Source organism: Nesoenas mayeri (genome assembly GCF_963082525.1).
Source record: "Nesoenas mayeri genome assembly, chromosome: 5".
NCBI classification, from domain to species: Eukaryota; Metazoa; Chordata; class Aves; order Columbiformes; family Columbidae; genus Nesoenas; species Nesoenas mayeri.
In genome coordinates, this window is record NC_137548.1 from 17208649 (window position 1) to 17232971 (window position 24323).

Here is a 24323-nt window from a genome sequence, read left to right on the forward strand (position 1 = left end):
ATAATCTTAGAGGGCAGAAGAAAGAGTGTACAAATGACCACTGATAGCAGGCTTCAAGGGCTCACAGCCACAAACAGTTGTGCTTTGTAGCAAGTTTTGTTGGGAGTGTTGTGCTTTAGTTTGTTCCTTTATTTGATTCCTTGTAGTATAAAGTGAGCAGAATTGGTTAGTCTGTGTTTGTTCCCTCAGTACTTGCCTCATATGCCAAGTTCAGAGGTAAAGTCATGTGGGAAAAGCATGTTTTTCTGTCCCTGCCGTCACTCTCCGAAATGAGGCAGGTCTCCAGAAGCTAGACTGTGAAGCAGTAATCTAAAGCCCACTGAATGGCTTTGACCCCCCTTCCTCGCCCCTGCACATTGTCTTCTCTATACAGATCGGCTCGTGCTCAGCACTCAGCAGCGTAGCCCATACATTCAGAAGACCTATATCAACTCCTCTACATGATGATGAAATTAAAACATAGCATTGCAAATCTATAGAATATGATATTGTCGAAGTGCTCTTTCTGTCTTCCCCCAAGGAAGTCTTGTCCTATCCACTCCCCCACACCTTGCCTCTATGTCAGCTCTAAAAAAGCTGACATTGCCTCTATTTAACATATAAATAACATCAGCTTTAGTGATTGTGTGAGTCCCAGAGTCTTCAGCTCTCCTCTGGTTTCATAATAGAAGGAGCATGTTGTTGCTTTGTTTTTATAGGTTTTAGGATGGAGCTGAGAACCAGTATATATAGAGCAGATAAGGAATATGAAGGAGTAAGAACTGCTGGGATTTTTCTGCTTTCTTTGGCCCCCTCTATGGTTGCCTGCAAAAAAATATGTTGTATCTTTGTTTAGCTCAGCCCATTTGGTTTCCTCCTCTTCCCCGAAACCAGGGAGGTAGGAAAAGAAGTTTGTTTCCACTGCATCCCAGTTCCCTCATTTTCAGGATAGTGGTGTTTTGTGGTACCTGTAAAGTAGCTCCCACTTCAGGCAAAACCAGGTACTTGTGAAGGTGCCCTCTGAGTGGGCAGGACGGCAATACCAGTACTGGTACTAACTTCTTAGCTGATGCTTAGCATCTCTGTCCAGTCCTAAAATGACCCCTGCTTGCATCTTAGTTACAGGGAGGAGATGAGAGAGTAGGGCTTGAAGCAAGCCAAGCTTTGCGGTTGTTGAGGGTGCTGTTCCAGCAGAGACTGTCATTGGTATCTTGCCTTGGTCTGGTGAGCTCCAGTGTTTGCACATGTGGGTGGAAATGGATTTTGTGTGTCCTGTTTCAGTGGTGCATTGTTTTTTCTGTTTTCTTTACCCAGTTTGTAAAACCAGAGTGGCCCATGGAACCAACTCTCATGAGGTGAGTTAAAAACCTTTTGCAGTGTTATCCCATACTTCCAGTCTCCCCAGGGTGGGCTGGCTGGTGCTTTCCAGTCCTGTAGCAGACAGAATGAGGGCTATGCCCAAACGAGTTCCCTTCCCCTGCCTCTCCCTTGTGTTTATTACACCAGTATTTTTTGAGATCTATCTGAAATTAATTAAAATATGACTTTAACCTCTTGACATGGGAGGTTTTTTTAGTGGTTTCTGGCTTCTGTCATCTAGTTTCTTCTAGCAGTTTGTGATCTCCAGTCAGCTCTGTCTGCAGGGAATCTCCTTCAGCTTCTCCTTTGGTGGCAGCTCACACTAAGTGATGTTTCCACCTCACCATGTTTCTCTTCCAGCATATATGTGGGGCAGGTGAGAAATGGTTTAGTGCTGCGGATGAAGCAGAGGTATGAGTGAAAGCCGGCTGGTTCCTCTCCTTGAGGGGAAGGAAATAGCAAATAGAGACAGTTTCTAGGCATGTTCAGTTGTAATAACATGATTGGAGCTGTGGGAAGAATAAGACTAGTAGAACTATCTGCTTTCCCTTTCCTTCCAGTAAGGCAATTGCAGTTAAAATGTTTGTGTATTCCTGGAAGGAGTGCATTCCCTATAAGCCTAGCTTCCTCTAAATTTAGGCAAGCTGAGTCCTGTTTTAATTCTTTTCCATTTGTGCTTCCTGCCTTCCTGCTTACCACAGCTCAGTTTTGAGAATCCAGCCCTCAGTGCTGGCTCTCATAATGCCTGGCTTCCTTTGTTAAAACGTGGTCATCGGTCCAGGTTTCCCAGCTGCTCCTGAAATGTAAACTCTGTTGCTGCAGCATCTCTGGGAGGTGAAGGCCCTGAAGTAAAATGTAAATCTAGATGAGCAGAATGCCTAAAGCCAAAATCTTGAGTGACCAGCACTTCCTTTAAAAATGCAGCTAGATTTTTCATGCTGGCCTTAGCTTGGGTGATTTTACAGGCATGACAGACACTCCTGCTAGTTTACTGGAGCAGCCACTATAAATTTTTGATAGAATTCCTGAGAACACTTGGGGACTGGGTTGTGAATTAATTTAAGACTCCTTGTTGACTTTTCTGTAAAAGGTTCCTCTGCAACTGCAGCCTGAAATACATGAACCTTTCAGTGCTTATCCAGTCAGGCTTGGACTTTGTTTCCCTGGTGCATCTTTCCTTGCTGTTCTTTTACACAGTGAAGACATATCTCAGCCTTCTGTGAGAATTCCATTTTCTGAGCAAAAATTAGACTAAAATACAGTTGTAAGCTGCACTTCATCACAGGAATTTATGACTAGGTCCTAGGAGGACCTCTGGAAAAAGCCTGGAGTCTTGTATGTTACTTTACATAGCTAGTAGTAGTAGTCACTTTGGGAGTTGCTGAATTCTCAGGAGTGATCCAGAAGTATATTTATGATCAGAGAGGAACTGTCTTGTAATTGCTATTTTATGGTCAATAAATGGCAAAGGAAGCGTAGAATAAATACTCTGCTTACAGTACAATATGTCTAAAAGATGGAGCATAGGTCTAGAAGCAAGAAACAGTTGCCTGTTTTATAAATTACTCGTTTGGCTTTTGGTATATCACTTCATATTTTGTAGAGATATTCCCACAGCAGAGCTGACACAGGAACTAGAACACAGCCTTACCAGAAACCTGCTTTTCTTCATAAGGTGACTATTCAGAAAGTTCAAGTACCAGCTAACAGGGACAGCCGAAGGCTGGCAGACTCAACATTTTGCTGTGAAAACACAAGCTAGTTAAGCCAAGGTGCTGTTAATTAGTCTTCTTGTCCCACACTTCTATGTGGCCTCTGTACTAGAAGTTGCATTGGCCAGCTCAGAACTTGAACCCCACTTTTCCAGCACCACTTGTTAGACATCAACAGAAGTGATACTTGAAGGCTGTCCTTCCAGCTGCCAGGAGGTCAGAACATAGCTGAGCTTCAGTAAAGCTGCCGTGAGACATCATTGAGACCCATAACCTGAAGAAATGTGTCCAGAATAACTCTTTTTCTAAGTGCCAAGCAGACAGGAATGAAAAGGCAGAACATCACTGTGTTTTTTGAGACTGAATTCCTTACAGACATTGTCAGTAAAAATTCTCAGTGCCAAATGTTTTGTTTTGCCTTCAAAAGAGCTCTGCATTTATAATGAGGAATGCCATTTGGAAATTATGATATAAAGTATTGTTCCCATGTTACTGCTGGACGCAGCAGGTCTGCACTGGATGACAAAGAGCAAGTGCACCCTGCAAGCGAATTCTTGGAGCTGTCCTCATGCATGCTAAAAGCCATGAGACATCACAGTAAGCAGTATAACACAACACCATGGGCATTGTATATGTTATGTGCTGGTCCATGGGGCTGTTGGCACAGAGCTTTGCAGAAGCGAAGTGTCATATGGTTTCCAGAAGCATGGGTCAGTTCAGTGCCGAGAAGATAAACTCTCTGCCTTGCCACACTTCTAAAATAGGATAATAACTACTTGTTCATCTTGTGAAGGTGTGGTTTATGGGGATTAATTAGCTAATACTAGAAGAGAACATTATAGGAACAGCACAGTTCTTGCCAGTGTGATGTTGTACATACTATAATGCCAACATTCTACGCAGAAGGAGGAAGAGACCAGTGTTTCTTGCCACCAGTGAGAAACTAATTATGTATGATGATGTTGGTACTGAGAATCTTCTTTATGGATGATTCTGGTGCCTATAATAGGTTTCTTGTACAGGTTTTTACCACTCACAGATTCACTCTGTGCTGTCAGAAAGATAGCATCTGGTATAATAGAGACAGAGTAAGAATATCAACTGCAAGCAGGTATTGACTGCATGCATTGACTTGAACTCAGAAAATATTCATCTACTGAGTCATTGTGCATGTGTGCAGCTAGTTATATGACCTAATGTGGTCTATCAGATAAGGAGGAATAAGGACAAATATGTGGTCAGACTTCTACCTAAGAATATGTAATCACTACATCATTTACCATGGCTGGTTTTGAACAGCAAAACCTATTATATTTACTGTTTTCATTACAGGGACAAACTGAGATGTTAGCAAAAACTCAGTCTGCAAGTACAGCTTACATTAAATGAGCAGCTGATCCTATGTAATATATGAGAGAGAGCACAAACTGATAAAGTTTGTTTGTAAAATCCTTCTAGTGACCCTTTCTTCACTAAGATACAGCTAATCTCAGGAGGCACAAAAACTGCCAAGAAGTGTATGGAAAGAGCGAGCAAGCAGTATAATTCATCTGCACTATGCTGAGTCAGGAAGCTCCAATTTTATTCTGTATATCTCTGTGGAGTCACTGTGGGACCCACAGGAATTCTCTTAGCCGCTCCAGAGTAAAAGACAGACCCAAGCAGGCTAGTGAGAAAATACTAACAGGCATAAGAAAAAACTTGTGTTTCAGAGCTTAGGAACTTTCCTGGCAAGTGTTATGCATCCTGCACTGACTGAGGTAGGCATCAGGCTCAAGGCTTGCATGGTTAGCTGTTGTCTTCAAGGCTCTTCAGAGGGGGAAGGTGATCTAACCAAAGCATCCTTACTAGTGGGAGGGAGTTTTGCCCACAGGAAAGGAAGATAAAACCTATGTCAGGTTCTCTGGCCTTGGACAGTCCTTGCTTGTATTCCCCTGACTACCAACATGCCCTTCTGCCACCGTGGATTACAAGACCTGGTATCACTGGAGTAATGAAGAGAGGTTAATATTCATATTACTAGAACACAACTTTTTCGGGACTTGGAGGATGGCAGGCAAACCCAAGTTTATCCTCACTGCCCTGTAGGGGCACACGGGTATAAAGTAATTTCATCACCTGTGCCAGAATGATACTTGTTGCTGGTTCTGCATAGGAGCAATGGTAGCATCCGTACTCCAACAAACCTGCAAAATGGGGCACCACAGTTATCATAATCATATATGCATCTAAGTGTGGTAATGAAGGGTTCGATGGAGAGAGCAGCGTAGCATGTTCTGAATATATACTGGCTCATCAAAGTACTTCTCTGCACCTTCCAGTCTTGCTTCTGTGATATTTAAGGCAGCTGTTCATCATTCAGGCCCTATAAATGTCTTCCTTTTTGACATATTTGTTCCAGTCCCTTCAAGGGGACTATCCATTTGGAATAACGGGGTGACACCAAGCCAAGAAAATGATTAGGCTGGCGTTTGCTAGCAGTAAGAACTACTGAGTCTGAAAACGTTCTGTGGTGATGTGGGTGAAACGCTGGTGCTTAAGCCATTGCAACTGGACCTAACCAAACCACAGGAAACAGAGCTGTGGGGAAGAACTCTTATAGTTAGTACTTAGAGTTGTTCCTTTGGTTGTTCTCATGATACACATTTGTATTCAATGCGGACTTTGTCATCTGTGTAGGTCAAATATTTTACCCTTTTGTTGTACCTGTAGTTGCAGTAGCTTACCAACTAAAAGCAGTAAATGAATTTGCAAAGAGCTGAGAAAAAATTCTTGATTGAAAATGAAAGCTGCCCTGCCAGGAGTGTTTGAAGAATTGTGTGTCAGTGAAATGAAATGTAATGAAATAGGACCAGCCACTGAGAAGGAATTCACACATGGTCACTGTATATCCACCAGTAGATGTTGCCCCTCACTGCTAGTCAGGTTGTGGGTAAGCATGAAGTTATTGAAAGACCTTTGCATCACTGTGTGTGTGTTTCCAGATGGCGATCATCTTCAACCAGGAGGGCCTGAAAGCTGTCCGCCCCCCTTGCGTCATTCAGAGCTTCATCAATCACAATGCCGTGCTCTATAAAGTCTTTGTGGTTGGGGAATCCTACACCGTGGTGAAAAGACCATCTTTAAAGAACTTCTCTGCAGGAATCTCAGGTACTTTTTGCTTATTTGAAAAGAAATGTCAGTTCTCAGAGCCTTGGCAGCAAACAGCTCAAAAGAAAAATATATTTGAAAAGCCTACTGAAGTGAAGGCAGCTGGTTCTTTCATACCATGTTTCCTCCACTGTATTATTTCAATAGGAAGGGAGGTAACTCATCTGCTCTGGAATACACAGAAATGACATTCGTATAGTAAATATTTATGCAACAGTAACCTGAGCCTTACCTGTTAGAAACAGTGTTTTATGTCATGTGTAAAGCGGGGAACGGAGAGAAATTCTCTAATTTCATAGTACGTTCACGTGTCATTTGTTCCGGAGTTTGTTTATATATGTGCTTTGGAGAGAATTTCCTGCATTCCATCATTTCAGAACTTCCTCTCTCTATTTTTACCTTGATTATATATGTGTGTTTAAAGATTGCTCGTGCTCTCCCCTAAACGAATCTCTCTGTTCATGTGGCAGGCAGTGTGGTAAACCTTGGTGGGAAGTGTCCTTTGGTTTGTAGATACCAGCTGTGTTGTGGGGAAGGAAGAATGGATGTCAGTGAGGACAGTAATCCTCCTATATCACTAGACAGCAGGACTTGAAGGGTTTTCATTAAAGGTTGCTAAAATTTCCTTTATGGAAAAAAAGCTGGTTTCTTGAGAACTGCATTCTATGGGCCTTGAGAAGGAAGAAGAAATTAGCAGGACATGGGTGGGACCATGATCTCTCTGCAACTCGAGGAATGCAGGAGGTGTGGATAGGAGGGGAGAATGTATCAAACTAAAGGAAATAAATAATTAACAAGTGCCAGTTTCTTGTCACTTTCGTAGTGGTCTCTGCTGATCTTAGTGTGTCCATGTGTGCTTATCATTGCGGTCTGCTCACAAATAGGAATTTTGTTAGTATATGTAAAGTAGGTTCCTAGTAAAAGTCCCCTGTCTGTAGGTATATATGCCTGTATTTACATTTGGGTCTGTTGTATGTCCTGATCAAATTAAGTAGGCCAGAATCTGTGTTTATATGAACTACTAGGACAGTTGGTCTGTTCTTTTGCTGGAAGAGAATGTTTTAAGGCATCTTTCTAAAAATGCCTTAGTTAATGTCTCATCTGTAGGCGTAAGACTTGAAAGTTGTCTGGAAGCCCACGTAAAAATAAGTTTTGTGGGCGGATTAGGATAAGAAATGTCTGGCTTCCTTACCCTCATGAGGAGAGTTTAAGGGGGCTGTGCTACATGCACCTGACCAGGCAGATGGATAGTGAAGCAGATGAGGAGGCTATGAGGCGCTTCAGGAGCCGGCTGTCTGAATATACCAGGCCTTTCTGAATGGAGGAAAGGCAGGCAGAGTATATGGTGGTGTCAGGCTGGTGAGAGGATGTGGTTTTCACAGCTCCTCCATTTGTATCATATGTGGCCTCATGGCTGCTCTTAAACGTCCGCTCAGGGAGACCAGCATAGCAGAAATATTCTACTGCCGGTGCCACCTGTGTGCTGAGACTTTGGTCCTGGTGTTCCCATGTGGGTTGTCTGTATGATGCCATTCGTCTTCTGTGGTGGGAGTCCCAAGGGAGATGTGTTGTGGTGGGTTTCTCCCCACCAGTAAAACCTCCAGCACAAAGGGAGTGGGGTGGGAGGTGCTGGTTTCTGCTGCAGTGTGTTAGTGGCTTCTGTCACTTCAGGTGTCTCCTGTGGTGCCTCTAAAGGGGAGAGTGGGTCCTGACCATTAAATTTACTGCTCTCCCCCTTGGTGACAGTGCCCTCCCCATGTTCCCAGGTGTACTCTGGGTGCTGTCAATCTGCTGCCTGCAGTGAGCGCAGCTTCTCCCTTCAACCACTTGCCTTCCCATTGGACTGTCACTTTGAGTATAGCAAATTGGTAAAAAAATAACATTGTTATCTTAATGAACTTAGATAATTGACTCTTGTGAAGGAAACTGCTTTTTATTATCCCCATGCAGTTCTGTTTATCTGTGGTCCAAGGGTGACCTGGCCGTGGGTCCCTGCCTGTGCAGGCAGGTAAATGCCCACAGGCAGTGGAGGGTCCTGTGGGTGGGTGGTGGGGACTGGCCGGTGGGGATCAAGACTGGATTCCAGGGCTGCAGTGCCATCTACTGTTCTTGCTCTAATCCTTTGGAAATTAAAACCTGGTATAAAGTTATTTACAACATGCTTTTAATTCCAGACAGAGAATCAATATTTTTCAACAGCCACAATGTTTCAAAGCCAGAATCCTCATCTGTCTTAACAGCAGTAAGTACACTTGGTCTTTTTTCCTCTAGTGTGGCTGGAAAACTATGTAGTCCTTCTTATTGAAGTGGTAGTAGGTAGTGACTCTCCTTCACAAGTTGTCTGCTTCTGTGTTGCAGGCTGAGGTGTGTTTGGTACAACGAACCAGCATGACTGTGTGTCCCTGTGGTGTTCCTCACCGAGCTCCGGTGAGGAAGCACTGATGCAGCAGGGCTGTGCTGCTTGCCAGGCATAGGCTCCCCAGGGCTACTCTAGGCAAAGGGAAGAAGGAGGTTCTGAATGCAAATGCCTGCCTTTTCCTGTCCAGAGAGCTTAATAAGCATAAATCATCCTTCTAGGACTCAGTTCTGTGAGGAAAGACAAACAGTGAAAATTCAAGCAGAGAAATTGCCTTGGGCAGGGCCGCAGAGGGCCGTGTCTGTCTGCGGTGTGAGCACACCCGAGCTGTGGCCATGGAACCATTTCTGGGTGTTTGCCAAGTCCAGTAGTGCCAGCATGCTGACAGTTTCATGCTTGCATTGCCAATCCTTTTAATAAGCTTTTGCACCTATAAAAACTAAGAAGTTCTCAGGCACTCAGCTGCTGTGAAAGTCACTTTACAGGACTGGGTCCTTTCAATCTCTGAGTCTCCAGATTCTTCTGTTTCACAAGCTCTTTTGGGAGTAGTTTCCTAGTCAGCAATGATTAAATTTGTGTGCAACACTGATGGGATGGGCATGCTAAATATTATAGCTGTAATTGTGCTAGTCATAAATCCCTTTATGGCTAAATTTACTTTCAAACTTAGAGTGTGTATGCTCATGTGGTTTACCTGCCATCTCTCTCATGCACACTCCATACACCCTTCTGTAGGCATGACAGCATACTTCTGCACCATAAGCTGTTGTCTAAAAAAATGAAAATAATTACGTCTTCCAGTCATAAATAACCTGAGGTTTTCATCCTAATAAATGTTTGTAGAATAACTTCTTCATGAAAACCCACCTAAAAGATACTACTTTGCATTAGCCTCTGTCCTGAAGATGCCAGCTGAGTTGTGTTGTGTGGCTCAAGTGAGACTAACAACAGGAGTCTGGCTTATCAGTCCTTTAACACAGGCCTTAATCTACGTTGAAATAGCAGGATGATATCCACAATATTTGCAGCACAGGGTTAAAGACACCAGCTGCATTTTGTTTTTTAAGGTGTAGATCAAGTACTTAAAATAGCAAGTCCAATTCATCATTCAGTCCTATACAGCTATGTCTCTCGAAGAGCTGCACCAATATGAAAAGGAAGAACTAGGTGCTTTAGAGCAGGTGGACTTCCAATATAGATAGGATTGTGACTTATGAAAGCAGTTTCTCTCTGGTGTCTTTCTCTGTTTCATGCCACCGGTTCTCTGCAATTAGATTTGGTGGATATGCACCTGGAAACCTCTGAAAATTGATCTTTCCACTAAAGAGACTGGTTTGGAGTCACTTAGTAATGTGTCCTTTTCCACCATAGCTGGATAAAATCGAAGGAGTATTTGAACGGCCGAATGACGACGTCATCCGGGAAATCTCTAAGGCGCTGCGGCAAGCTCTGGGAGTTTCCCTCTTTGGAATTGACATCATCATCAACAATCAGACCGGGCAGCACGCGGTCATTGATATAAATGCATTCCCAGGTGAGAGAGGCCTTTCCACTCATGCTTTGTGGAAACGGTGCAGTGTGTATTAGTGTGAAGTTTTACTGCTGGTGTCTCACATCATTGCTCCCCAGATCGGGGACGAGAGAGCAGCAGCCAGATTGTTCTGAGATCAGATGCTGTTTAATCTGGGAAGGGCAGAACCCTAATCTAGGTCTGGAATTTGCTACTGAAATATTAACTCTTAGGAGATGTGGTCAAATTTGAGTGTTCAGCTGCAACATGGCTGTCATGCCCTTCCCTGCAAAGGAACTGAAGCACAAGGCTGTGTCCTGGGAACTGACCTTTCTGAGTCTGTTCCTCATTCTGAAGATGAAAAGAAGAATAATAAATTCTATTTTAGGGCAGCCTTTTAAGATATCTTTTTTCCAGACTCTGTGCCATTAAAAGTGTTGAGGGGGTGGAAGCAGCAAACTGTTCCCTTGAAAATTTCTTCCTGTGCGTGATTCCCCATAAAAAGACATTTTGTGCGCAAAAGCAACAACACCAGGAATCTTAAGATGTTAAAATTGTAGGATGCACAGAAGTTGCTGTAAAGGATAAAGTATCCTTGCAGGTTCTCGTAAGTGGATCCTGAATTAAAACAACGGAACAGAGCACATGAAAACAGGTAAATTTGACCTCCACTTTTTTTAGTGCAGCGTATGTCTTGGAAACAACTAAACAAGCTCCTTGACTGCTGGAATTGTTAAAAGGAGTTGTGAGTGTGTTTAATGGGAGACAGTAGTGGTCTGTCACTTGTGCTAAACTCAGTAGCCTAACACAGGAAGAGAATACATCATCTCATTTGATGCTGCTTTCCATGGGCTTTTTCTCTTTGAGAATCTCGTTACCTGAATAGTGATGCTTGTTTTGAGAGATATGCACAGGCTGTTACAGTTTGTTTAACCTGTCATTTAAGACTTTGAGTTTTAAATATGGCTGAGGTATCTTTACATCTAGAGATCTTGCCCTGAGCCCCCAGTTGTCTTAGTCTTTCAGTCCACATCCCCAGTCCCGCTGCTGCCCCGTGTTGCCTTGCCTGTCTCTGCACACTGGCTGGCTTCCTTTTCAAACTCCTGCCCTGCTATTCTCAGGTCACTGTGCAGCTTGATTCCACCATATGGTGTTGATGCCATCTGCAGACCTATGAAAACAGTCTTCTGCCAAGAGCAGTGAAACAGCCTAAATTAGGTGTCAGATGGAGCCAAATCAGCTTTATGAATGGGATTATATTGCAGACACTGGGCCTTGAAGATGCAGGACATTATTTTGCTATGCTGCATCCTGGTTTGGTTTGGTGTTTCGGGATTTTGTTTTTGCAAGTATTGTTTTGAATTTGGTACTTTGCACAGACTGAAATTCCACTTTTCTTGAAATGTTGAAAAGTCCAGATTAGGGAAGAACTAGTGGCAAATTTAACTATTTAAAGACAAGTAATGTCTTCTTGTTGTGGCAGAAGTTCGCAGAACTGCCTTCAGCTTCATGCTCTGCTGTACTTCTACCTTAAGATAGTAGTTTTTGATATTCAGCCCAAATCCTGTATTTCAATCTGCACAGTAATTGGTTTTTGAAGAGACATTGAATTAATAGACTGTTTTCGTCCTTGCAAGAGACTTGAGAGCATGGGGAAGCTTCTTGTGCAGAGGTCTACATTGTGTCTCCTACAGGATTCTTCTGGTGGTGAAGGTACCTACTGGGTTTACCACCGTGGGTTAGGTTGAAGACCAGTTGGACAAAGTCTAGAGGATAGCAGCAGGGACCAGATTTGTGGGAGAAGGTTGGGTGTAGATAAAACTGCCTTCAAATTGGTGAAAGGTAGCAGAATTGAGAGAGATCAGCTGCTCTCAAGGGCTCCTGAGGTCAAAGAAGCAATGGGGTAAAATACAACAGGAGAAAAGTTACAATAGAGAATATTCTGTTGCCCAAAAGCATGTTCAGAGCAGGCAGCTGCATTTTCCTCCAAAGGAGTATGGCTGAAGGCTGAGCAGCTTCAAGGGCTGGCTTCACTGATGGGGTCAGTCATGGAATCACAGAATCATAGAACAGTTTGGGTTGGAAGGGACTTTCAAAGGTCATCTAGTCCAACCCCCTGCCATGAGCAGGAACATCTTCAACTAGACCAGGTTGCTCAAAGCCCTGTCCAGACTGGCCTTGGATGTCTCCAGGAATGGGGCATCTACCACTTATTTGCGCACAGCCTGTTCCAGTATTTTACCACCCTCATTGTAAAAAATTTCTTCCTCATGTCTAGCCTGAATCTCCTCTCTCTTAGTTTAAAACCGTTACCCCTTGTCCTGTTGTAACAGGCCCTGCTAAAAAGTCTGTCATGTCCTGCAAGGGTTGCAGTAGAGCCAAACTGGAGCCAAGTTAGACACTGCAGGTACCTGCCACATTGTTTCTGCACCACTGCTTTGGGGAATGCAGGGGAAGAGGTGCCCTTAAAGGAGCATTCACAGCCGCTTTCAGGGAGCTCAAGCTTCGGCCTGGGGCCAGGCCTGACCAAAGCCTTGTCCAACAGAGGCTTGGCTGCCTTGTCTGCTGTCTTTTGTGTTTACCAGGCATGAAGCTCATATGAGCCAGCCACTCCATGGATGTCATCCTGAGATCAGTTTAATATCAGAATTGAGAGCAGATGCACCTGTAGGAGGATGTCATTTGTTATCTGCTCCATTAGCACCAACAAATCTTTGTAAAGATTTTAAAGATAAACATCTAAAATGCCTTTTCTGTCTCCCATTCTATGGGAAACCACCGGGACTCTATTTAGCTGTGGTTACCAGCTGAGATATTTAACTGTAGCCACAGTTATGTACCATGCTGGTTTTGTGTTTGTCTGACCTCAGGTAACTGAGAGACAAGGCTCTGCATAGCCTGCTGTCCTGTGGCCGTGGCTGAGCTCCCCCAGCCTGAGCAGCACCTTGTGCACATGTTCTGCAGCCTGTCACCAGGACGGAGGAGCTGCTGGCTCTGTGTGCACGTATGTGGCAGCTGGAAGGATCAGATCTGGACATACGCTTTGCATGTGTCAGTATGCTGCCGCAGCTGTAGGACATGTGTTATCCATTTCTCTCTGCCCAAGGGAAGATGCAGAGAAGAAGCAGAGAGTGTGCTAGATTAGGGAGATTCTCCTGAAAATTAGACAGGTAGCATCTCTAATGTTAGCTTAAAAATGCTCATGGGCATTTCTTGACTCACAAAGCTGAGGGGAGCAGGTACTTGTTTTCACATGCGTTACTGGGTGGACTTTCTTCCTATCCATGCTCAGATGCAGGACTCTGGAGACTGTTTTCAACACAGCAAAATGCAGGCCTCTTGTAGACAGGCATTTCCAAAATTATTTCAGTGGGCAGTGCTGGGGTAGTACCTGCTGGAGCACGATTCATGCAACTTGTGCTTTGAAGCATGCAAAACTTATATCCTCCCACTGATTCCTTATGTGACATGAACCCCAAATCCATTGCCAGTAGTTTCTAAAGGTGTAATTTAATCTGCCCTTCTTGATTTCCGTATCATCACAGCACAGTGGTGTCCTACAATTGCCTTTTTTGAGAGGTCTGCAGCAGCAGCCTGTGAACAGAGTGAGGTAACAGAGTTTGCAGCCTTCCACAAGCATCCCGTGGTTCAAGAGCTGAGACACCCCAGTTCTCTTCCTCCCTTCCTTGTATTTCTTTCTTCCAAGTGTGTGAAGTTTCTTCTGAGAGACAAGGCAGATTTATTCGGGCCTTACCACCCAGTGTGCAGAGGACTTGCAAAGAGTAAGCTTGCCTGTCATGTACAGCTTCCTTACACTGTAACATCTGCTGATTTCAAGACTGAATAACTGCCCATCTTATTGCCATTAAATATTTAAAGCAACTTCTTTGTGAGTTTGCCAGGTGCCCTCAAACCAGGATGGTTTGTTTTCAGTGAGCAGACACAAAACACTCTAGGGTACTAGGGATCTCCTCTCTGAATATTAAAGCTGTTACTATGGAGATGGCTTATTCCCAGGGTGTTTGAAGCACTCTGAGTAGATTTGAAGGCTAATCCCATGGCTTTTACATAAGCAAGAAAGCGTAACAAGCACCTCTGTCAAAGAGGTGGGGATCTTGTTCTGGCTCCCATGACCGGACGTAGAGTCCTAGTTGCCCCCTGCCGACCGATGGATTATCGTGTGGGGCGCTGGGAAACGGGACGTTTTGAAATGGCCAGTTTGTTTGGGGGACCTGTTTATAGACCTTTGAGAATGGAAAACAGGGACCTGTTGTCCTGCATTGCCAGTGATTTGTGTGAACTGCTAAGCACCTAGGAGAATTGTGACCGGGTGCAATAAAATCCAAGGCAGTGTAGCAGCCTAAATAAGAGTTAATTGGTTGACATATGGGTTATGAATATACCAATCACCACATTTATCTTAAGGTGAAATTATCCTCATGTTTTTCAGGAAGTTGGGTTTTTATTGCTGAAGGAAGTTGGTCTTTACAGGAGAGCGGAGATAAAATTTTATTATTTATGGATCTGAGGGAATTTTCTACCCTATGATCACATCACTAAAAGTTTTTTAAAATGCATTTACTTTGTGGTCTCTGTTTCTGCTCGTGTGCTGCTGTGTGAATGTGTGCTATCCACATGGGACTTTTAAACTGTTATTTATTGCTTCAGTCTCCTGTATTAATACCAGGTCACTTTCACAATACTTTCATAGACATTTTAAAACAATCAGCCTCGACCGTTAAATACACTGAGTGTCATATGTCATCTCTAAATACTAAATCAAATTGATAACAATTTTAGGTAATTCAGTAGCAGTTAAGATCCATTTCAAGACATTGCAGCAATATGTTGCCTGTCTGGTTCAATTTTAAAATGAATGCAGTGATAAAACTGTACCTGTACCAGAGTGTTTGAAACAGAGCCAGAAGCTCTGTACGCCTACTGCCACCCTTTGTGTCACCAGAAATGTCATGTCTCCTGGTATTTGAGCAACTGTTTTAACCAGGAAGCTTGTTGTTAAACTCTGCATTTTAAGTTGTCTGGAATTGATTAACAGAACATGCAGAAAGGTGGTTTCAGTACGGAAATAAAAGAATGATATTTCTACAAAGTACTGTATCACTGATACATGTTTACTGTCCCTCGAGTGTTTTTCAGACATTGCTCATAGCAGGGAACACATTTTAAGTGCCGAGTTAGGTTAGATTAGACGAGCATCACATTGCTTGCTTCTTGCGCAGCCAGAAGCTGCCTTTTCTATAGGGCAGGGGTGTCAAACTCATTTTCACTGGGGGCCACGTCAGCTTCGCAGTTGCCTTCAAAGGGCTGAATGTAATTTTGGGACTGTATAATTGTAGGAGTAGTCACATTTATACAGTCCTAAAATTACACTCAGCTCTTTGAAGGCAACCGCGAGGCTGACATGCCCCCCAGTTGAAAGGAGTTTGACACCCCTGTGGTAGGGGACGAAGCCAGCCCCGCTGTCCTCTGAGGTTTCCCTACCTGAGGGTATTGCTGGGCAAATTCTAGAGAGGGTCCCGAGCCTCAAAGAAACTGCATTAGATCTACTTGCCAGCAGTAAACCTGGAAACAGGATGGAAAAGATCGATGTTATACCACAGAGTTTGTGACTTAGGGAAAAAGCTGGGCTGGGCACAAATAATAGAATATACCTAAAGTGATGTATACACACATATACATGAAAGGAATAAGAAACAGGAAATCTGAAAGGCAACAGTTTTTGTCATTGAACAGAAGTATTTTTGTAGCAATGGTCTTTGCTCCTTTATATGCTAATCTGCTCAGGCAGTCGCTCAAAGTGATGTCATGCAAAAGAAGCCTTTTTATTATCACTTGTAGGGCAAGGACAGCCCAACAAATAAATGGGTAGAAGAAGCTTTTCAAAGAACTTATGAAAATGCTCAATTGCCTTTTTTTCTCACCTTAATTTTTCCTCTTTTCAGGTTACGAGGGTGTTTCTGAGTTTTTCACAGATCTCCTGAACCACATCGCTGCTGTCCTGCAGGGTCAGGTGCCTGAGGTGACCCAGCTAAACCGCAGCAAGCTCCTGGCTGAGCAGACCAGCGGGATCATGGACGAGCGGATATGCTGCACTAGCACGGGCTGTCTCAGCGTCATGGGCAAAGACTCCTCCTGGATTGTGGAAAGTGAGACCAACAGCTCAGTAAAACTGCAACACCAGAGACTAGGCTGCAACTCGGCAGTGTCCCCCAGCTTCCAGCAGCACTGCGTCGCTACGTTGGCAACAAAAGCTTCTTCTCAATAACCTGCCAATGCCATGGACTGAGAAAAAGCCACAGGGATACAAATTGTGGTCCCCAAACCAGATCAGGCTGTATCAATACAATTCTGGAAAAAAAGAAAAAACACAAAACCAAACAACACAAAAAAAACAAAATAAAAAAAACCTTCCATTTGATTTAACCTGATTTGCTGATTAAATGGACTGAAAGGTGGAGGGCAAGAAAGTGATTCAGATCCATTTCATCAGATTCCAGTTGCAAATCTGTAGTGAGTTTACATACACATGGGTTTTAACACTAGTCCTTTCATTGTGGGAGGGTTGCTCTTTCATTTCTATTGTTCCTTGTAATCACTGATGACCAGCATTTTAAAATTGTACCTCATGGTATCAAGAAGAAAATAATGTTGAAATGCAGTGTCTGAATGTAACAGTGCTAGAGATTTTTGCCTAAGATATTCCCTGTTCCCTTTTTCCATGTAGGCCATTGCAAAAGGAAGCTAAGACAACTTCAGTATCACTAAACCAAATCTCTTGAAACATTGACCAGTCAAGATGTTGGCAGGCAGCTCGCTGTGAAGCCGTGGCACTTTGAGTAGGACAGAGTAGGGTGATTGTTCAGGGTGCAGAATGGAGGTGGCCACCCAGTTCCAGCCTTGCAGTTCTTCCCCCAGGCCTCATTGCTTCCCTCAAAAGCAGCTTCTAACTGCGCTTGTCAACAGTGACACATCTGATCCAGCCAGGGTGCCGACAGTTAGGCTGAGTTAGTAGATTAAATATCATCCTTTCAATCATCCGCTGGTGGTGAAATCCTAGAAGAGTTAATGGAAGCAGCTCATCTCTTAGAGAATTTTATTCTCTCTCCATTGCACGTGTGAGGACTCTGGGACAGCTCTGCAGAAAGGCTGGCAAACAGAACTGTACGTTTTCCTTGGAGCAGTGCACCTGAGCTGCGGATTCCACAGATCCATGCTGTTGTGCATTTTGTTTTTCTTTTGCAAATTGAATCTAAGCAGAATTACGTACCTTTGTACTTCTATACATGACAACTCTAGCTTAGAGACCACGTTATTTTGTTGGAAGCTGCCAGATGAGGTCGTGTGGTAATTTACAATAGTGCTTTATACTGTTTGGAAGCTATAGCACACCCAAATTGTATCTGTTGAGATATGCAGTAAACCTCCAATGTTCACCCTCTATTGCATCTTCTGGCATGGCAGCACCTTCTGCTGTTGAGAATTCCTCCAGCTTTTGCCAGTTCTGAACACTAAGCTGGGAATATTCAAGTCAGCACTGAAAACAGAGACACTATTTTGGTGTGGCCGTCCCTTCCCCATATAAGCCCTAAAATGCATTTAATAGGGGTGGTGTTAAGAAAATTTCCTTAGTTAAGCTCGTAGCTTGCAGATGTGGGAATTTCTCTCTTTCTATAGCAGGTATTTGTAAAGCATCCATCGCTGCAGCATTTTATACCAGTTTGTTTAGCATCATGTGTTAGATACCTACTTGAAAGGATCTAGAGCTTCAAGGCCAGGTAGACTGTGGAGAAAGGAGTAAACTTTGTAGCAGATGTCACTGTCCTACCTGATGGTACCAGTCCTGGAGGGGAAAAAGTTTTCAAGAGCGTTGTGTAGCAGTTCTTTTGTGTGAACAATGATTTTTCCTGAGGAGAGATTTGGTTTGTTCCCAAAATGCCATTCTTGGGAATTTCCTGTAGCTGGAATCGGATTTTCCAGGATAATTTAAGAAGAGATTATTCCACCATATTTCTATAGGGACTGGAAGGACCTTATGAGCGTGGCGTCTGTCGAATTCCAAGGTGCACAAGTGCAGCCAAGGTCCCAGACTCTTGCAGGTCAGTTCTGCGCTGGGGGCACGTCCCAGCCCTGGGGTGCTGTGAGGCTGCTGGTGCCGCATTGTCAGCAGCTCGCGGGTGGTCGTGGTGTGAGTGAGTCAGATGTACATAGGTGAGGGCTTATAAAATATTCCTGATAGACCAAACCTTTCGTAAAGCCATGACTGAAATAAAATTGACAACTACAGTTTGTTTTTGTTCTGTTAAAAAGCGTTTTTATGTTACATGTGTAACAAAAGATACCCTCAGGAAGGAACTTGCCAGTGCATATTTTTGTATGGTACTTTCTTGTAACCAGCTGGTGGAGTGTTTGTAGACTTGCCTTTTGCTCCCTTTATTACAGTGGCTTGGGTTTTTTTGGGCTTTTTGTTTTGGTTTGGGTTTTTTTTTGGGTGATGGGGAAGAATCAATGATGTTAAAACTGGGTTAGTAACTGAAGACCTTTCAAACTAAGTATGTTTACACGAACCTGAGTGTTGGATCCAATGGAAATGTCTGTATGCTGTTTCCTAGTTAGAACATCAAATAAGAATTTTATTTTCTGGCTGCCTTCTGAATTTTGGTTGGCCTATTTTGCACTGCTTTATTTCTCCAAAATAAACTACTGAAATATAATTGTGCATTTTAAACTTGTTTACAAATGATTGTTAGAAGTTTATTTTGTAATTCTCTGAAGGCTTGCAGAAATACTATATTTAAATATTACTCCAGACCTTGGCAGTAACTAGAAAACAAGTTTAGGTCATTGGTGTGATCAGTGACATTTTTCCCATAGTCTGTAATTTATTTTTTATTTATCAGATGTATCAGTATCACTTTAATGTAGCAGGTGCAGATATGCAGGTACCTGTTGTGATGTGGCATTACAGTAGAGTTTTCACATAAATTACCATGCAATTGCTCTACTCCTGTATTTCCTTGCAGAAATTATTGCTATGACTTATATACTAGAATGTTGCTAAATCACAGGGGCAAACTGGGAGACCAACTTTAAAAGCCAAAACTGTAAATTACCAAGTGTCCAGATATACATTATTGCAAAACATTTGAGCATGTGTATGTTATTAAGCCTGTGCTAAAGTGCTTTTCTGAATTGCTGCCTCATTTGATAAGTTCAGGATAGTTTTGATTTGAGATAAGCTTCACAGTAAGTTAGTGAATATTCTAGAGCCTTGTCTTTTTTTAAGTAGAGGAGTCTAGTAATATTAGACCATACCAGAATGCCCTTGCTCTTAAAACTGCAGATAATCTGAGGGAGATTTTCCGTAATATCTGTTCGAATTTTGTTATTGTGGGTTAGAAAAGGCTCTGCTATGTTTTCAGAGGCGTAGCTATTATTGCTGTGTTGATGGGAGCAATTATATCAAAATCAGATGGTTGCCAGTTAGCTTCTTAGGGATCTACTTCTCTTCTGCTTCGCTGTTAGAAATCCACAAGAACACCCTTAACTTGACTGGAATTTCTCCAGGTTTTGTGTCAGCGTGCTGGAGAAGGAGATGGGACTCTGGTTTCCACTGTAATTATGTCATCAGCTCCAGTAGGTGAAGATTTTTCCCTGTTGAAGAGAAGATGAGTGGTATCATTAGTGCCTGCGATGCAAAGCCCTCACCATCCTCCTGCCCTTCTAGCTGACTTTGCCGCCTTGTGCTTGGGTTTGCAGTGACTGCGCCAGAACGTCCCCATCGTTCCATGAAAACCAGCTGCAGAAAGGCAGCCTAACCAGGAGCACTGGTGCTGGCGGCTGTGGTTTGTGGAACGCAGAGCTGCTGCTGGGCCCATGCCCTTCTGCCTTTGGTGAACCACAAGTCTGGCTGCTCAGCCTCTGTGCTGTGGGAGCCAGTTGGCATTAAAACTGTTCAGGCTGCCGGAATGATAAAGCTGTTTAATGATCTCCATCCTCAACATGGGAATGTCGGTGCAGAGGAGGTCTGCAGCAGGTTGATCAGATGGAAAACCACCAATTTAACTTGTTTTCATTATAGATGAGAACAAGTTAAGAACCTGACCCTGAGGCTTCACGAGGTAACAAGAATTGCTGAAGATAAAGCCTGAAGTTCTCCAGGTTAACTGTGGGCTATATCCAGCCAGGAAACAACCAGGTGGAGTAGTGGGTAGATAACAGTCAGGATACAGTCCAAAGGCAACAGAATAAATGGGGCCAGAGGTGTTTGATTTGGATGGCAAAAAAGGAGCAAAACAAAAAATGCTTCTGATGTTACCATAAAATATAAAAAAATCCAGGCTTATCAGTTCTTAGATTACTACTGGTTTCACAGAGTCTTTGTGTGGCAGCAGTGACAGGTGAGTGAGGCTTTTTCACACTGGCATGCAGCCTTGCCTTCCACAGCTGTGTAGAAAATCTTGGATTTGGGGTTCTTTTTTAGTGAATAGAGTCTATTGAGTTTGTAGCAGTCTCCCCATGTGCACGCTTGCAGGAGTCCACTTGCATTGCCCTGCTAATTTTCTTTTTCTCTCTCTTTTGTAGCAAGAGATGTATTGATTTCTGTATTCAGTATACAATTACTTTATGGTGTTGCAACTGTGTGTTTTGTAATTAGGAGTATGTGAAAATGCTTTGTATAGATTAAAATATTTCCTTTAATATAATCTCGCTTTCGCAGAGAAACAGACACACCGTTGCAGATCACATTGCTGATTTTATTTGTAATATTGCTTTAATATCTATTTCAGAGGAATGTAACCTCCAGAAAAGTACTTTCCACATCTTCACTACCTTTCCTTTCCCTGTTCTCTCTGTGTGGATCCAGGCCATCAACTCTTGAGCTTTTGACCAGATGGTTTTCAGATCCTCCCCGGATCCTGTCATGTTTACATGGCCACAGAAATTGTTAGATTTCTGAAGTTTGAGAGGATCCAGGTATAAATGGAGCTGTTCGAGCGATTCCTCAGCAACACAAGCGCAATAGCATCTGTAGCGAGCAAAGGCCCCGAATGTTTCTGGCTGTGTGCGTGCAAGTGGCTGCTGGGGCCTGGCCCACCCCTGCTGCTGGGCGTGATTTCCTGTGGAAGTGAATAATCCACTATGAGAAAACACCCTGTATCTGCGATGCAGAAGGAGAGCGGGGAGAGGTAGGGCCTGGGAGTCAGATCCCGGCCAGCGGACACTGTGATACCCGTGGTCCAGAACTCCACTGTGTTTTATAATAGCAACCCAGGGAGATGTTTTCTCTTTCTCTCCACCTTTTTACCCTGCCTCCCCTGGCGCTGACACCAGCGGGTGCCTGTGGGCTACAGGAGCTGGTTAGCAGGTGACCTTGCCCTGCGTGCCATGAGGTTGCAAAGTTCTTGTTGATGGCCTGGAAATCTCTTGAAATTCCAGAAGTAGCTGAAATGACAAACGGAGTTCATGAAAATCAGATCTTCCTCTTCCATCCTTTTTAAAGAAACCCACATTTTATTTCCTTCTTCATTCTTTACACAGTAGTTTTTAGATATAAATTATTTTAACATTTTTGTGTGAAAAGACATATATACGTATATGAAGTTATTAAAAGGTTGAGTATATGTTGAGTATAAAATAGTGACTTCTTTGTTTCAGATGTTAGCAGCCCCTAAAAATGAGTTGTTTATCCTCTTGTAAAGTCAGTGCTGTAAAAAAAAAAATATTAAAAATAAAAGATGTATTAGATGTATCTTTTATTATTTATTTCTGATTCAGTATTGGATACAGCTTGCGTATACCATTGTGAGAACCACATACAAAAATGCAGTCGTACTTAAAATGGAGTAACAATGTTTCCTTGGGATCCCAACAGTTTTGAGCAAAGTGGCCCTCTGGGTGTGAACAGTGTTGGATTTTCTCCTTCACTCTCCAGCGTCACTTCCCACCTAAGCATGGCTGAATATTGGGGACCATTTTGTGTATGTACTAAGTTTCTCAAGTTCATAGATATCTGTGTTCACATCCAGCTGTACAGTGTTAGCAAGCGTGTCTTGTGATTCACTTCAGCCCAGTTCACTATGGTTTCTGAAACATAATTCCCATTTTGTACTTAAATTTGTATAGAATGATATAAACCCTTGAAAGATCATGGCTTACTGTAAAAACCAAAAATACTTGCTATTTGGCATCTTACTTCAATTGCATGACTGATCAGATCAGACAATGGAGATGGTGCTTTCGTCTAACAGCATTGATTTCTATAGTAATATATTAATTTTCTCTTCATTTGCCAAGCACCTGTTTTGGACAATGTTTTGGTTTCAACGGTAAAGCAATATGCAGTAGGTATTGTGGCATTCTCTCTGTAATTGTTTTGAAGACAGAATTGTCCCTTTCCAACACATAATGAAAATAAATGCCTTATAACAAGTTCTACTTTGCTTTCTCTTTATGATTTGGTAGGGCAGCGAGGTGAGCAGCTCGCCGTGGGAAGCCTGTTCTTATGAGCATTTGTTTTTCACTTCCTTCCCCAGTGCGGTTGTTTGCAGTTACTTTAGACCTCCTTGTACCAGCACTACGAGTGAGCAAGGCTGGTTTGCTTTTGTTCTGAATTCTAAAGCTAGTGGGAAGTCGGCTATTTCTGTCTTAATATAAAACACGGGTAAACAGCGCTTGGATTCAGGCTGCTGTGGTACTTCAGCATTTATGCCTAGTGTAGGCTTCTGGGCTGATTGTTCCTGCATCATCCTGAGTAGGGAATTCTTGATTTCTCAAAACCTAGCAGGATTTTTAATCAGGATTCTATTTTGACCAGTGCAGGAAGGAGAACTCACCCAGCAGCATCAAACCTCGCAAAGCCACGAGCCCGCTGAGCGAGGGCGCTTATGGAAGCGCTGCCGGGGGTCAGCACGTGGTGTTGAATCCAAGGCCAAGCCCTACCAGGCTGAGCCCAGACGCTGCGCAGCAGCAGCACAGCCGGTTGGAGGGACAGCGTTTCAGAGCTGGTGAGGTGTTCTCCCAGGCCCAGAACTCCATCTTTCCCTTCGGACAAAGTCCTTGAGTCTGTGTTTGTGATTGCTCGATTATCCAGTTAAGACAGTTTATAGTAGCTTCATCAAATAATGTTATTTTTCCTTGTGTTGATTTTCGCAGAATCACAGAATGTTAGGAATTGGAAGGAACCTCAAAAGATCATCTAGTCCAATCCCCCTGCCAGAGCAGGAACACCTAGATGAGGTTACACAGGAATGTGTCCAGGTGGGTTTTGAATGTCTCCAGAGAAGGAGACTCCACAACCTCCCTGGGCAGCCTGTTCCAGTGCTCTGGCACCCTCATTGAGAGGAAGTTTCTTCTCATATTTAAGTGGAACCTCCTGTGTTCCAGTTTGTACCCCTTGCCCCTTGTCCTACCATTGGTTGTCACCAAGAAGAGCCTGGCTCCATCCTCGTGACACTCACACTTCACACATTTAGAAACATTAAGGAGGTCAGCAGTAATAGAGTCATTCTGTCTGCTGCCACCATCCTTTCCAGAAAATCTTAGGTCCAAGTCCTTTGGAGATGGCTGCTTCTCAATGGAGAGTTTTTCATTTCTTGGGATTGGGTTGGTTTTTTGGTTTTGGGTTTTTGTTTGTTTGTTTCTTTTGGCAGGGGTGAGGTGGTGTGGGTGGCTCAGGGTTTCTGTGAATATATTGTGACATCTGGACCTGAGTTTGCAAGGGGATGTATGGGCGATGCCACTGACAGAGACTCTGACACAAAAGAAATGAGCTGCCAGGGCCGGGGCGAGGGGCACTGCCCATTCCCCCAGCCGCCCCGGGGAAGCTGCTCTGTGGGTGGAGGTGGGGGGAACAGCTCTGGACACCAGCACCTCCTGCATCAAGGGCAGCCCACATGTCCACCTCCAGTGCAATTCACTCTACAGGCAACAGCACTGATGTTTTTAGCAGAGTAAAGGAATAAGTTGAGCCCAAAGCCGGACAGCCATTCCCTGAGCATCTCAGCTGTTCTGTGGGCTGCAGGTGACGGGAGATAACTTTGAACTAGGGGGTGGGATACAGCCCTGGCGGTGAGATGCTCTTTTCCTCTCCTACTGATACACGTAGATAGTCTAAAATCTTACGATCAGTGTTCAGAGGCTTTTGGGGCAAGCTTTCCCAGCCAAGGCACCACCCTGTGTCCTCCAGCTGGCACACAGCCTGAAGCCCAAAGGATGGGGAAGGTTCTGCCTGCTAGTG

At 43.6% G+C, this 24323-nt stretch overlaps 1 protein-coding gene across 4 annotated transcripts in view; it reads left to right on the forward strand.

The window, feature by feature from the left end:
- ITPK1 (inositol-tetrakisphosphate 1-kinase) overlaps positions 1–21836 on the forward strand; it is a 149755-nt gene extending 127919 nt beyond the window's left edge. For all 4 annotated transcript variants that reach the window (XM_080345054.1, XM_080345055.1, XM_080345056.1 and 1 more), the window contains exons 7-11: positions 1294–1334; positions 6035–6200; positions 8375–8442; positions 9928–10090; positions 16030–21836. In XM_080345054.1, coding sequence (XP_080201180.1) covers positions 1294–1334; positions 6035–6200; positions 8375–8442; positions 9928–10090; positions 16030–16352 — 761 coding nt within the window. In that variant the 3' untranslated portion in view covers positions 16353–21836. The remainder of the gene's footprint in view (positions 1–1293; positions 1335–6034; positions 6201–8374; positions 8443–9927; positions 10091–16029) is intronic.
- The last annotated feature ends 2487 nt before the right edge of the window (positions 21837–24323 follow it).